The 15,650-nt window shown below is 35.2% G+C and overlaps 1 protein-coding gene across 1 annotated transcript; it reads right to left on the reverse strand. All coding sequences in view use genetic code 11, as the record gives it.

Annotated features, from left to right (window-relative positions):
- Positions 1–183: 183 nt before the first annotated feature.
- On the reverse strand, positions 184–15,316 carry EGR_02195 (Cathepsin L-like proteinase; the record flags this gene model as incomplete). The annotated part of the gene is made up of 5 exons (XM_024491444.1): positions 184–394; positions 1,331–1,491; positions 3,759–3,974; positions 5,441–5,886; positions 15,277–15,316. 5 exons carry the CDS (start codon positions 15,314–15,316, stop codon positions 184–186), a joined length of 1,074 nt encoding a protein of 357 aa, XP_024354297.1.
- Between the last annotated feature and the right edge of the window lie 334 nt (positions 15,317–15,650).

Genomic DNA, 15,650 nt, shown 5'->3' on the forward strand with positions numbered 1-15,650 from the left:
TATGAAAAAATCTGCTAACTAAAAAACCTCGTTCGTTGGAAATACACAATTTAAAGGAAAAGTGCTCTCAAGTGACTTAAATGAACAGGGAACGGACCATGCATCCGAAATGTGGGTATATGTGTAAGAGAGAAGAAGTGAAAGTTAGTGAGAAAACTCTTTTTGTTTTTTGTCCAAGGAATTCTAAACCACAGGAATAATGGGAGTAGCAGCCACGCCGCAAAGATTGTTGCCGAATTTGAAGCGGAAAAAGCCTTTATCGCCCCAGCGTTGTGAGAAGGAATTCTGACAGATCCAATACCTATTACCTCTTGCGTCGGTTCCAAAACCTAGTAAAACCAGTCCATGATTAAGCATTTCCACATTGCAGTCCGTGCCATCGTAGATTCCAGATCTAATTTGTAGAAATTGGCACATGTCAATTTCGAAAGGGAGAACCACTAATAAATCCGGTATCCTATGCTATATTAACAAGAGTTTCTGTGTATTATTGACAAATTTCTGCAGTATTCGAATGTCTATAGTAGAATTTTACTTAAAAGTATCGGCAACTAAATATGTAACCTCTTAAAACACTTCCCATTAAGCAAATCATGGTTCTGCAATCGCCCGTAAAAAAGCAAACCATGAGAATAAGAAGGATAATAAATCAAATTTTAATTCGAAGAAAAAGCTAGTATGGATTTGTCATGACCTAAGATCCCTTTGAAAATGATGAAATTGTCAAAAATTCATTTTGTTAAAGTTTTTTTTCTTAATGAGATAAGTTTGCAAACTAATGGTAAATACTGCACCTGCACCGCCCCTATTCACAAATGCCTGATTTACAAAAAGGTCACAAATATTTGCACTTTGCCAGGTTGCATTTGAAAATAAGTGAAACAAAATAGTCTTCACCAAATGCTATTTAGATAAAACAACCTCCAGCAGTTATAGTGAGAATTTACCTAATTAACTGCCTAGATAAATTCCGGTCAACCTGGTGGATAAAAGCCTACCAACTGCACCGATTTTGATTTATGGTATTCATAAACCACCCTTTCTCTCATTTCTGTCTCTAAATAATTGTTTTAAATAATTATAGTTATTGACATAGAAAAAAGATTTATTTACCTTCATGACCGGGGTCATGTAAGGAAGCTATTCTGATACATTAAATTGTTAGATGAAAACAGATGGGATGGCGATTAATTCAGCTGACTCAGAGAAGTACAAATTAGTAATAATTTTCTGCACGCAGGCGACAATCGGTGCGGGTTATAAGGGATGCAAAAATACCGTCCAAACAAGGCAACAAAGATGTGAGACAGTCTAATATCTAGAAACGCACTTGTAATGTTGCAGCCCCGAGCCACTGGCGTCGAAGCCAATTACCACTGGTCCAAGGCGTTGAACGATGCAGGCCAAGACGGCCTCACTTACGCCGTACAGAGTTTCATAGCCCTTGATTTTCAGTGCGACTTTATCTGGGCTCTCAGTGCACTGCGTCACCTAGGAGAACATAATTAAGGGTGCAAATTCCCGGTTGGGAGGTGGAGAAAGTAATTTTACACTATAAAGGGAAGGTAAGAGGTAAAAATTGCTTTTCTAAATTGAAATAATGAGGATTCCTGCGTTGTGTAAGCACTGTCTGAAAAGAGGGTATTCATAAAAAGGTGATGAGTAGTGGTCATACCATGCAAAACTTTTAAAAAAATATATAATGCAGTACTCTAAATATCTAAACAAAAATACTTTCTTCAAAAGCGCAAAAAACATCTTCCTATTTGCCAGTTGTCACAATCTTTAGTCCAATATTTAGGATCCAGAGTGAATGTCTTATGCTACTTGCAATTTATTTCATAGACTAAAGTTTACAGAGGTGATTAATCTCAGCTCTGTTAAAGCACTCAAAAGACTTGACAGTTAGAAATTTGTCAGTTTAGATAAAATCAGGTGAAACATTGAAGAATTTCAGAGAATGTTTAACAATCAATGATATACTTCCATAATGCCACATTTAAAAAAGAATGTAGTGAGTAAAGAACTTCTTTTTTAATCTCACTAGGTATAGTCATTGAATAACATAGTGTTTAAAAAAGTGTTTGTTAAGGGAAAGGTGTTTCAAAGTGTATGTGGATTTTTTCAGTACATGTAAAATACCTGCTCCTTCTTCAGTCATCCATCACGCTGCACTTCCCCTCTAATCTTTGCAAAAGAAAATGATAAATATTTACAAAATTACGGCAAAGCAAGCTCACAAATATAATTAAGGAATATTTACGTGAAGATTAAGTAGATAAATGCGGAAAATGGTACCGATTCTAACTGCAACAGTTTAAACATAATTTTGCAGGATGCAAGATTGCTTTACTTTGAATTCCTAATGTTATGTTACTAAAGTCCTTAACTCTAACTTATTGTGGAATACTGAGCTTGATAAAGCAAAGAAGCATTAAAACCCCTAATAATGTAATATATTTTAAATGACTTCGTTTTATGGTCCAAGCGTTAAACCACGGAGAATTTGTGGCACTCATGATGATCAAGAGATGGGAAATAGCCCAATCAATCACTATTGGGATTAAAATTCTGACAAGTGGTTGCAAATAGTTAAGCGCGCTTGTGGGAAAATTTCTGTGAAAAATTTGCGCCCACTTTTGCGTTCAAAAATAAATCAGATAATACGAGCTAGCATTTAACTGTCTTTACCAAACGAAGTATTTTTAATTTTAATAGACTAGAATTTCCCTAGCACCGTTTAATATGCACCTATTAGATTGTCACATATTTAAGGATAGATAATGGTTCTTGTGTTTCCGCACAATAGCCTTCAGAAGGGAAACCAGTCTGTTCAACAAGTAGTCACTTTTTGTGAGGAACGTTTGGATGGTTGTTTTGGACCAGTGCAAAATCAAGACATAACACATCCGCAAAGCAGTATCAAATTTGATTTTTTTAAGACACTAATAAAGAATTCTTAAGAACCAGACAGCAAAGTATCCATCTGTCATAAAAAGGACAAAGAGCTATCAAAAAAAATTCTTTTTATCATCATTTGTTTGCAGAAAAACCTTTTAATTTAGATGAAACCAGTAACGTTTCAAACCCTAAAAGTCATTCTAGGCTTAAATGCTCGGTAAAATATGCACGACTGGTTTGCCATCAATGATACAACATCCCCAGAGGTTCTGGCACTTTGCATCACGAGTTTATAGGTCGGTTTTCAGGATTTTTATATATCATTGAATAAAAGTGCAAAAATCCTAATCTATACGAAATAGTGACTTTACTGAGGTAGAAAAATTCTCATGATATGTTACTAAACTTGAATTAAATTATGCGCACCTCAGAAACTAAACTTGAGTCGGAAGTGTTTTAACATGAGGCTTTTCATTGGAAAGACCGAAATTCCAAAGAATGAAAACTTTTTGTGCACATCCAAAGCAGCGGTGTTAAAGGAAATAAATTGATGCTATCACAGTTTTGCCCAAAAAGACGCCTTTTTAAAGCTACGTTTGCGCTTTTCTAATTCGTAAACTGGAGCATATGAAACCCAACTCATAATGTACAGTGGAGTTTTCTGTTTCAATTGCTTGGATAAGCCTTTGTTCTTGGTAAAATTTTACACATGTAAATAGTTGCATTTTTGTAGTAAGAATAGTTTCACTGAAAGTTTTTTTAATGGGAGGCAAAAACTCCTACGAGACTTTAAATAATAAAATACCTAAAATCAAAATTCAACAAACCAAAAATTTACATAGAAGGCAATTGCTTACTCTGGAGCGGTAGGGGTAGTCGCGGTTCAGCATGATGCCATGACTTTGGATGTATGCAAGGGCGTTTTCAATGATCCCGCCGTTGCAGCCGAAGTTGGATTGGACGCAGTCAACCAGTTGCTGTACTGAGAGAGGGAGGCTCCTACCGTGGTGGATAGCCCAGTGCCACTCAACTGCTGATACCGAAGCGAAGGCCCAACATGACCCGCAGGACATCTAAGGCAAGAGTTATCTTCAATTAGTGTAAAAATATAACAACTTAGGTTCCATAACATTCTACCACAGTGTTCTATTCCATTAAAGTATACATATAGAAATTCATACAAAACGCTGCTTGATTAAGCTGCCTGCTGACAGTTATTTTCACCCATCTTAAACGAGTTTGCTTATTATCACTGGGTAAATTTTAATTTTGTTTCATTTTTCGTTGCAGTACACTTAAATGTGGGTCATTAAGAATGCTGATAAAATTATTCGTCTGTCAATAAAACTGTGCTGAAAATATAAAAACATTTGAGGACTCAAAAGCATCATTTAAAAGTAAATTGCTACAAAAGTGAGCTGCCAAAGTATAACCTGATGATACATGTGGATTAGTTTTAAGACTGTTTGCAAATATTAGAATTACGATTCAGAAAATTATCCTAGACGAAAATTCTTATTCAATACTTCTTTAAAATATCATTACTTTTGAACGGTGCATCCTGCAGTAAGACATTCCAGAAGATTTTGCAGCCTTTAGACCGAGTTAAGTTTGACTTGTAGTGAACTGTGCTGAAGGCCAAACTTTTCGATTGCCTAATAGAATACATATATTGGCGACGCTAGCTCACATTCGCAATGAATGTTCATTTCCTTATTGAGAGCAGTGCATGAAAAATGTAGAGAAATAGGCTCGTTTTAGCCATTTTACAAGCACTTTCTTAGTGGAAATTTAAAACCGTAAAATGAGGCAGCCATGCTATATAAAGTGCGTGGGTTAGCAGGATTTTCTGTTGCAAATTAGGCTTAATATCGTAATATACTCTTCATTGCTGCAAAATAAAAGAAGTAATAACAGTTCATGATGCGAAATTTGGAATAAAGATGACAGTGGATTCCCCGGAAATCCAAAAAGGATGGTTTTTTAATTTCTGCAACATACACTACTGGATAAACCTACGATGATTTCAAATACGGCGTCTGAATTTCTGGAAATACCAAATAAATGCACACGTGAGTTAAAAAGCTCCTCTTCCTACAATTTATGAATTTGTGTTTTTAGAATATACCAAACCCTTTTATCGCTCTGCGTATTACCGTAGGTATGTAATCAGGAATGATCAATCCAACAGAGTAACAAAAAAAACACCTTAGAAGGCAATTATCAAATGCATAAAAATAATTGTTTTGAAAAACCAACGTGACTCATAATGCAAATGGATAAAATTAATGCATTTACATGAGTTAAAGTAATACACAAGGAAAGTTTGTTAAGATGTTTCAGTAAATACGTCAGCTGAAGAGGCTCAACAATCATTCCTTATCCTACTTGTTATTTTAACAGTCGTGCTTTTGTTAAAAATCACTGTAAATAGCGCAAAATGGCAATAGTAAAAGTGAATAGGAAATGACGAAATAATGACAAATGGTATAAAATATTGCGCGCTTGTCGTTTGGAAATCTCCAATTAATAATTATACCTGGTCGCGAACTTTACGATCAGGAAAGCGCTCTCTCCAGTCAAAGTTCCCCAAGTAGCAGTCGCCCTCAATAATACTCTCATTCACCCTTATCGTCTTATTGCCTTCAAAGTAGCTGTCTAAGTCATAGTTGTCAAGTTCAATTTTCTTGCTCCTGAGGTACATTTCCACAAACTCCCAGTGCTCCAGATGAGTAAAGTGATTCGTTCCCATAGTGTAAAGGCTGTCTTTTCGTGCATTATGTGCCAGAATCATATTGTAGTTCTTTCGCCACACAGAGTGTCGATAATTGGCTTCAGCCTCACTTTCAAAGGAAATGTTGATTTCTCGCGTCCACTTTAACCAGTCTTCATCCGTAGAGATAATAACTGCAGAATCAGAGGCATTTTCATTGAGATTCTTTATACGTTCAAAGACGATTAGTAAGAATATAAGGGAAACGAGAGCTGTAGTGAGAGTGAGTAGAAGTAGGCACAGGTGAAGCCATCGAGGCATTATGCCTTGCGCTTTGTTGGCGATGAATTAGCACGTTAAACCTATAATCTAGCACCCAGCCAATCTGCTAGGGCCATTTGGGGTGTGCATGTACGCGCGCTTATTTGGTGAAATGTACAAGTGCCCACAAGGGTAGGAGATTCTTATTTGCTATTAAACGGCGCAGTTTTGAGGTTACTGGCTTGGAGGTGGGAGAAAAATCTTTCTACATAATGATGTTTTGGCAGCTCTTCAAAATGCTAAAAGGGAACACATACAATCCCAGGAATAGTAGAAAAACAAATTGACTTTTCAATGCCCACTGTAACTAAGAATAATCTAATTCTAGAAGCTTAGTGCCATTAATTTATATTTAATTTTAAAAAACATAAGAGTTATGAAATACTAAAGCTGTTTTAATGTACTTTGAAGCAAAAACAATTCTCTAACCATAGATTCATTTAAAAATTTGAGGACTGTTTGCGTATCTGGGACTAAAAAACAAACTTATTTTGAATAAGTTTTTAAACTTTCTCGTGCTTGGCTTGTTTCTTGCTAAAGAGAAAAAATGAAGACTTCACGATTTCAGCAGAAAGCAAAAAAGCGACAAACATATTAACCATGCATCTGTATTAAAAATGAGCTGCATACTTCGTTTAATAACTCGTCTGGGCTCTTGACCTGATTCCGTCATACCTAAGTTTTAGTTGAGCACTAACCTCAAACTGGTTGTCAACAAAATTTTTGCAAAGGTCTTTGAAGTCTCACAGTCAAATCACCAGTAATATTCAAACAAAACATTTGGTAAAATTTGCCGATTATATACAAGGTAAGCATATTTCAGCAGCTAAATAAACTTCAGAAGGCCTTCAAGATCCAAAATCTAGTTCATTGATGAAATAATGGTAATTTGCATCCCATAGACTAGTATTCTTACATTACATATTTGCAATCCGTAGATTATATATGGCGAAGTCAAGAGAAAATGCATTTACAACGAACACGAGCTAACTTAGCCAGCCTTCTCCTGAACAGCCTAGATTTATAACAAAATCTCATGTAATTGTGGGTCTGCATTTTTAGGTCACTTAAACATATATATTTGTCTTGTGGAATTATTTATATGACAGCCTAATCGCTGTCCCTTAAGATGATTTCGGAAATTTAAGTCTTAATGAGCGAACAGAAAAGCTGGATTTAGCCTTTCGTTGGTGATAGACATTAAACAGCTTCGACATACACAGCTCATATTTAGTCACAAATTAAATTAAAATACCTATTGAGGCAACGGAAAAAAGTGATGCATCTGAATCTTTGTCAGGCAAAAGCAATGCAATTTAGTGGAAAAAACTTAATCTGGATTCCATAGTAACCAACAACTTCTACAAAACTATTGTTTTACTAAAATACAGAAATCATATTTCCGGATCTTTTCAACTGTTTTAAAAGAAAAAAGCTATCAAGTTCTCCAAAAGCCTTCAACTTGTAATTGCAACTGATAACAGTACCTCCTCTCCAAGTGCTCGAATTTAGATAAAAACTTGTGAATTTATCCAGTGCTTTTTGATTTTTTGCGTAAATCGTACGCACATGCTATCTCGCTTAAAAAATGAAGGTATGCAATTAAAAAATCATAACAGTATGTACAGCGAAGTCCCCATGTGGAAAAAAACTACGTTTTTTAGAGTGGTGAGGGCAAATAATTCATATTTAGGTAGTGCCATCAGTCCCAATCTATACAACTTTTATTTGTAAAAGCATAAACAATGGTCATCTAAGCCACCTAAGTAGCATAAAAACGACGATTTTCTTAATCCAACAATACAACCTTAGTAGTCAAAATGATTCAAGAATATTTCTTTGAATCGGTTAAACAACAGTCCAAAAACTTATTAATAAATAAAAGGGTTGAGGTTTAACATAAGCAGATGATAAATTTTCATCATTATTTGCTGTGTGCAAAACTGACTAGAAAGCGAAATTCGGCCTTTTAAAGCAACTAAATGCTGTTGATATCGCTCTGACAAATTTCGTGGAATAGCACTTTAGCTGCCGGTGATAATGTTTATGCCCACTCATGAAGAATATCTCATAAATCTATATTACTTAGAGATGTGTTGAAAGGTGGGTAAATGGCCGCTAGGCATTAATAACAAGATTAATGACATTATAAAGATTCACCATCCCTATCTACCCGAATTAATCAGGTTTCAAATGGAGGCGTTCACCATTTTTGGACCAAACATACATAAACCATAACTCCCTATTTGAAGAGGGCTCATGTGATACTTATGCAAATTTATTGAGTGAAATAAAAGGATTCTAGCATTATACATCTAATGACAAAATAAATATTAGTTGGTAAAAGTTCCTCCCTATTTTAGTTGTAACGATTGTTAGCATAAGTGAGCAATAAAGCACAGACAGTTGGGCGTGGGTTTATTTGTACAAACTCCCTACTGTGCTCTTTTTTACTTTCATTTTATTCCTCATCATCGACCTCGTCCGCTTAACGTGTCGAGCTTAGATCGGTTCCAAGGCTACAGAAGCCTCTATAATGGCTTTTTGCATAGCACTCATAAAAAATGCGATTGCAGAATGCACTGTAAAGAAAACTTGATTACTATGATAAAGATTTGTGTAAGTGAACCCTAGATGAATGGTGATGAATGGGTCCGCCAACATTTATATCATTTGTAAAAGGAAGGTTGTTTTGGCTGAAGAAATGCGTTTCGCTTGCATTTTTTATTCGATGGCAGATACTAAATTTTAAAGACTCTCAGCTTGTTTTTTACTTCCTTCATAGGCATGGTAAAAACGTGCAGTTTTATGATGTTTGTTATCTTCTTAAATGACTTGTAATGAGATAGGCCTTTTGTAATCCAATGCTAAGGTAACCGACATATTATTGGTCATTCGCAAAAGACCTATTGTCCCACTCTTCTACAGTACCATTTCATCCTCATGAGACCTTGCTATATTAAGTTTTTAATGAATTTTTATTTAATAACAAATAACCTCATGCTCTTTTAATGAAGACGAATCCTTTATTAACCACTTTAACCACATTTCCAAAGTAATTAACTTCTTTAAAGTGGCAGGATCGAATGTCGAAATTAGTCACGATCCAATATGAATGCCAAATTTCGTTATATTCTCACATTTCTGTTACAATAAATAGTGAATTCTTTTCTTCCATGAAATTAACTCACTTTTATAAGATGGTTTCGATAAATCACTAAATATTAATTTTAATGAGGGTAAATTTCGTAGATTACTTTGTCAAAATGTCTACTTAAAGACTAGCGGATCTCGATAATGCATTTAGGGCGTTTTTCAAGCTTCTCACCTTTTCCATGCGCACGAAGGTAAGTTTAGGTGATGCGTGACTACTATAATTGCTCTCAATTATCAGTAAGAAAGTAAATCAAAGACTTTAGGAGTTTCTTAACAAAAAGAGTGCATCTTTCAGAAAGTGACAGAGTCATTATGATCGCATGCCAGACTGAGATGTAGGCGTAAAACACGAAGGCACGGTGAAAACTTTTCCACTTTGTAGGTTAACGTTTTTATTTTTCGTTAGAGGATGCGTTTGATTGTTTGCATTGGTAATGTCAATAATTATGGGTACGGGGTTTTATGCAGCTATAGCTCTTTTAAAATAATATTTCATATTACTTTCTTTAATGGCTACACCAAAATCCCATTTAGAGACAGAGTAGAAAGGCACAATTAGGCAACACAAAAGCTTTGTTAATCACATTCACAGGTGAATTTTCAGCAATATCTTAAGTGAAACGATATGCGCACCTAGAAGTATGCTAACGATGCGCGCTTGTCGCTTAAGGACAGCTCAGGCGATAGGAGGCTCCGTTTGAAGTAGGCCAATGTTGCCTTTTTATTAATGTTCAGCTGAGGGCAGTCTGAATCCAGTAGATTTTCATAGCAAAGGCCATATTTCTTTAACAGATATATGATCATTTCCTTGTCTGATGAAAAGCATTTCTAAAATGTCAAAAAGACTCCCTGGATTTCACATAGCAGTATTAATAGCCCTCTTTAATATCACAGAAGTACGTTACTGTTTCGCATCTCTTGGGGCAAATGCAACTAGTATGTTTGGGAAATTAATGCAACATCAATGTCGTAAAATGACTCACATACGCTACCATTCATTCGGTTTAACCATGGAAAAGTTTAGGAAGCTATTGCACAATGGAAAGGGAGAACGAATTTAAAAGTTTTATAGGCAACAAGCGTAAACTAGTATATGCTGTACCTAAAAGCCTAGCATTAGGCTACCGAAACACTAGAACAACTCTAAACATTGCGAGTGGCACCTTATTGCTTGGCCAGAAGAAACCTTGTGCAGGCTAAGGCAAGAAGATTTGCAAAGGAGAAATAGCAAAAACTGGTTAAGAGAATACTCGGTTCCTTGTACGCCAAGATCAGTAGCAATTAGTTTCTACTGATCCTATTTATTACTTAACAGTTGTTGTCTGGAGTGTGATGCGTTTACTTAGAGGAGTTGCTTGCACCGGTCCACTCAATTGGGTTAGGGGCCGGGGGGCCATTCATCTCTTCCTACCTCAGTCACCATCGGTGATGCTGATGTGAAAAATAAGCAGATGGCTAGTGCCGTTATCGCGAGCATTCGTTCGTCAAAGGGCATTCTCCTGGAGAAAAAATCCCATAAATGGAATCGAAAATATTAATTTCTAAATAAATCCTTGGTAACCTATCATCAAAATTTGATCTAATGGTTGCAACTCACCTCTGAAATTGCACATCCACGTGGCTATCGATGAGCTGTTAGGGAAAGTCTTTGCAATTTCTACCCTTTGAATGCTCGTCTGTTACTCTTACTCCTTATTTACCTATCTTACATACTAAAATAAGTAATTCAAGAAGTACGCATAATTTTAAAAATGGCAGAATCTGTATTTGACTAAATTATGATATTATTTGTAAACCATTTACTGTTTACTGATTTATTGAACAATTTAACGAATTTAGAGCAAAATTCTTAATTCACTAAACTATTAGTGATCTTAACTACATTTAAGAAGCGTGATCAAGATTAATTATCCAGTAGATGCGGTTCATGAAAATCCAAGTAGGATCTCGCAGGTATCTCAAGAACGCCAAATTATCGTTAAATTCGATGAATTCCAGTCAAAAACTTAGTGGAATAGGTTATTTTGGATTTTTGCGATTGATTATAGCATTCATTTTATCAGTACCAAGAAACTTACGGTATAATGATTGAACAGAAATATACCTTAAGCAGTAAAATTTAATCACAACTTGTGAAAAATAACTTTAGTAATCCTAAAAGAGAATCCCTTTAAGTTAGAAAAGATAGCTGGAAACGATCAAGGAGGTTTAAATTGCCACACACATGCAAACATTGAGATGTCTGACATCCATATGGTTGAAAATATTAGCGAAGATGGAAGTAGAAGTGGATGTTATTATTAGATTAATAGGGAGCCAAATAATTTTGTAAGTTTGATTATCTGAAATTGTCAAAGGCGAGGTGATTAATAGAAGAACTTTGAGGTGGTTATTACACTCCGTAAGCAGTAATCCTCTAAAGCTTTTAGCATTTAAATTTTGAGTAGAATAGATCAGGTATGCAAGAGGATTTCACAGCGCCTAAACAATACTTAAACGCTCTATCGTAGTGGCTGTAGTGTTTGTAGCTAAATCTCTAATGTGGTAAAAAAAGATAAAATGCCGACGTTTGAATCTGCAGAACTGCCGGCGAGTCTACAGTGTAAATGTAATGCTCAAAAGTACGAGAGGACTCGCCAAAAGTGAGTTTTAAAAAAGCTTGTAAGATGTCCTATGGCTTTAAATCGTTTTTAAAGCAAGCAGTTTTACTGCGCGAAAAAAGACACCATCTAAAATGCACAATTAAAGAACATCAGAAACTGCTGTTTCCCTTGATTAGCAATATAAAGTTATCACAGGATGAAAACGTTTCAGTCATACGAGTATGTCATTTGCCTGAAGACTATAGCATACAGTTTTCTCCAATTCTTGCATTCCACATCGGCAGGATTTCTGATGAATATCTTCCTGCAAGTTGGAATAAATTTTTTCTCTATACCTGGTAAACCGAGTTTATTAGGCCATAAAATTCTGCGAATTACTGCTGTTATGGCCTAAAAGGTCTTCTGGTAGGTATACAGATTTTACTGCCCAAAGACGCCATTTACATTCAACATTGCATTAGACTGAAGACTCTGGTAAAGAAGCCATTGGATGATATGGCGCTAGAGTACACCCATACTTGCTTCCTGATCGTAAAATATGCGTTAGAAAACATTATTTTCAGAGGGATTTTAAAGTTCACTATGAATATAATTTATTAATTTGCACAACACGAAATGGCATCTAGTGTACTAGAATTTTAGCCAACGCGGTCTTAGAGTTTAAAATCTTCTGAAAATTGGATGACTTCAAACGTATTAAAATATACTACAGGTGTGTGAGAGGACGTTAAGCATACCTTTATTCGATACCCAGTCAAAATTTTTGTCTTTATGCACCTGAATGACGTTTTGATATGATTAACTTCATGTCAGAATAACTTGCAACTAGTCCCTAAATCCAATCAACCAATTTTAACACGATTTAATTAGTCAATTTATTATATTTATGTAAGTGTTCTTTGTAGCTAGTGGAAGTAGAGTCCAAGTATTTGTACATTAAATCCTACACAAAACATACATTCTTAAAATGGGATAGTTTTGAAGAAGCCACGCTAAAAAACACATTTCGTGCAAAAGATCTTGTAACCAAATGGAAGAAATCGGGTAGAATTGTATTAAAAAAAGCAAATACCTTGAACATAAATGTTGATAAAACTAAACATCATTTCTAATAATTTTATCAATTTATTATGAATAGATTTGTTGCATGACACACGGGATTTTAGGATTCTAAGTGTAGTATTTTCTTAAGTATTCTATTGTTAACTCTCTTTGATGACTTGAAATAAAATGAAGGATTAAATTTAGGTCCCATTAAAATTACGGATCGCACAATGATGCCTTTCAGTGCTACCGATGACTAAGGCACTACAACATCTGGCTTTTTAGAAAAGAGTAAGCAAACTCTTTGAGATATTGACTTACCAACTAAAAGAGAGGTGATTGTGACCGATACAAGAGGTTTGAAGTGGATGGCCGATAGTGAGTGGGTTCGTATATATGTCACAGTGACCACTCCTTCGACCAATCAAGCGGAGGCATTGTAGCTCCTGGAACGCAGATGCTAATAACTTAATGCCGCTGAGTTCCGAAGCGTAACACACTGGAAGACTGGGGAGGGATGTACATTTTAAGAGTCCAAATCTTATGGAAAATTAAGTGTCGCATAAGAGAATTAGGTAACACTAATTTATTGGAGTTTAAAATGTGAAAATATTAGAATTAGTTTAGTTAAATAGATGTGGAGTCAAATGGTGATATTTTTAACATTTTTTTATTCATAGCATTTTTGTAATTGCTATCATAATCCGAGCATTTGGGAGAGTTATTCTTTGATCCGATTCTTATTTACCATAATGCGTTGTAAAATCTCCTGTCTCCAACTTATTAATCTGCGATTTATAAGTTACTCAAGGTAAAAAGTTTGCTGCAGAAAAGTACAGCGACTTCCTACAATACAGCATTTACAAGGATAATGAAATTACTAGAATTGCTTCATTTGATTTTGATTTAACTGTTAAACTTCCTCCGTATCCAATCTTCTTAGTATGCAGGTGGCCTCTAAATCTTAATGAATGTCAACGTTATTGAGTAGTATGTGCAAAAGTCAGACTAAAATGATGCTAATATTTCTTTTTTATACATGCATAAAGATGGTATTGAATAGCAATATATGCAATAATTCCTTTTAAAAAATACTGTGGAGGTTTAAAATACGGTTTTTGTACTTTGCCTTAGACATGGTAAGACTCAAATTAAATATTTATGAGAAATATACTTGAAGCTGTTTCAAGCTTAGACAAGTAAAAACCCAAAATAATTTTGAAGCGCAATGAGTCTCACTCAATATAAGCGAGATAAGCAAATTTCACCTCTAAATATAGCATTTATTTCTCTATAATACCCTTAACTGCAATTAAAACAAGTAGAAATGAAAATAAGTAGAAGTAGAATGACTAAGCTAAGTAGGACAGACCACAAGAGGAGCAATTCGTGCAGTTAATCGTGACGCTCCATTAACATTTGCGCTAAAAACGCACCACGCCCGTAATTTATGGTTTTAAAACTGTAGAAGAGAGCAACCTTCCACACTTCTGAAAAGGGCGATTTCTAATGCAAAAAAATGTTTCTAGAATGATTTGCTCTTTCCCCAATAAATGCACTAATCAATTCTAATGTTGTTCACCTGAATATATGTTGTTCATGCTTTTAATTAGGACATTAAGACCAGATTGACCGAACTAGCTGGAGGGGCTAAATCACAAAGGTTGACTATGAACAGCCGTACATTGGGTTGTTCATTGACATGATTAATTAATTAGGACAAAGTGTGGCCACATCCTGTATTTATCTAGGTTATTGCCAACTAGTGTTTATTAGTGGTATTGGCCTGGTACTTTTAGGAAAGAGAAATGCATTTTTTGAGTGGATCTTCATCAACCATGGTAGATAATCTAGAGTCTGATCTAAAATCCTTCTTTCGATATATCTGTAATGCATATACCGTCAACTCTTATTATCATTGGCTTAAAATGATGGCACAGAATGTGCGCAAAAATCTTAATTAATCTAATCTAAATAAAAAGCAGGGAAATACCGTTTGGATGATAAAGTTATTAAACTTGGGAAAATGCTTCCGTACAAACATGATAAAACTAGCTGACTTTTTTGGTATGGTTATTCATTTCTAAATGAACTTTAGAAAATAGACAGAAAGAATAGGTGAAGAAAGGAGGCAAGAGTACTCACTAACGAAGGGAAAGGAAAAGTTTTTGTAGAAATGATAAGATCCACTGGTGTCTTTTGTTGAGATGACTGCAGCTAATTTAGGATGTATGTAGGCAGTTGCAAGCACTTGGTAGCGCATAGAATACTTTTGGAATGATCTCACCTCTGTTTAAGTTAAGAGATAATCGAAATATGTATACAAAAAATTGTGGCTGTTCTCATTTTCATCAGTAGGAGATGGTCTGATTAAGCAAATAAATTCACAACTTTTAACGCATTATTCGGAACCGAGATGGGTATTTTCATCATTTTTTTTGAAAATATATCCCATTTCAAGTTCATGTTCAAAGCGTTTAGAGACTGTCACACCACCTCAGGTCCATGTTCGGCCTGATGAACATGCATTAAACTCACTGAATGGAGGCGAGATGATAGACAAATCCATTTGATCCATAGGACAAAAAAGAATGTCGACATTTGTGTACTTTCTGAATATTTATATTTGGAAGATTCAAACAATCCGATCGGGAAATACATTTGATTGAAATTGAGTAATGGCCAAAATAAATAGATCTGACTATCACGATTCACCATTGCCCAGATGGAACGGAAAATTGGCATGGATTTAAAGGTAATAAATTTTAAAAACTTATAAAATAGGAACTTGAAATTTGTGGATAATTCACTGCAAACTTGACCCACTTTTTTGCTAGTATTAAGAATACCGTCGCGCACATACAACTCTCTTGACCATGACATTCGTAAAACCTAATTGTAGGAATACCACA

The sequence above is a fragment of the Echinococcus granulosus genome (genome assembly GCF_000524195.1).
Source record: "Echinococcus granulosus chromosome Unknown EG_S00009, whole genome shotgun sequence".
Lineage (NCBI taxonomy): Eukaryota > Metazoa > Platyhelminthes > Cestoda > Cyclophyllidea > Taeniidae > Echinococcus > Echinococcus granulosus.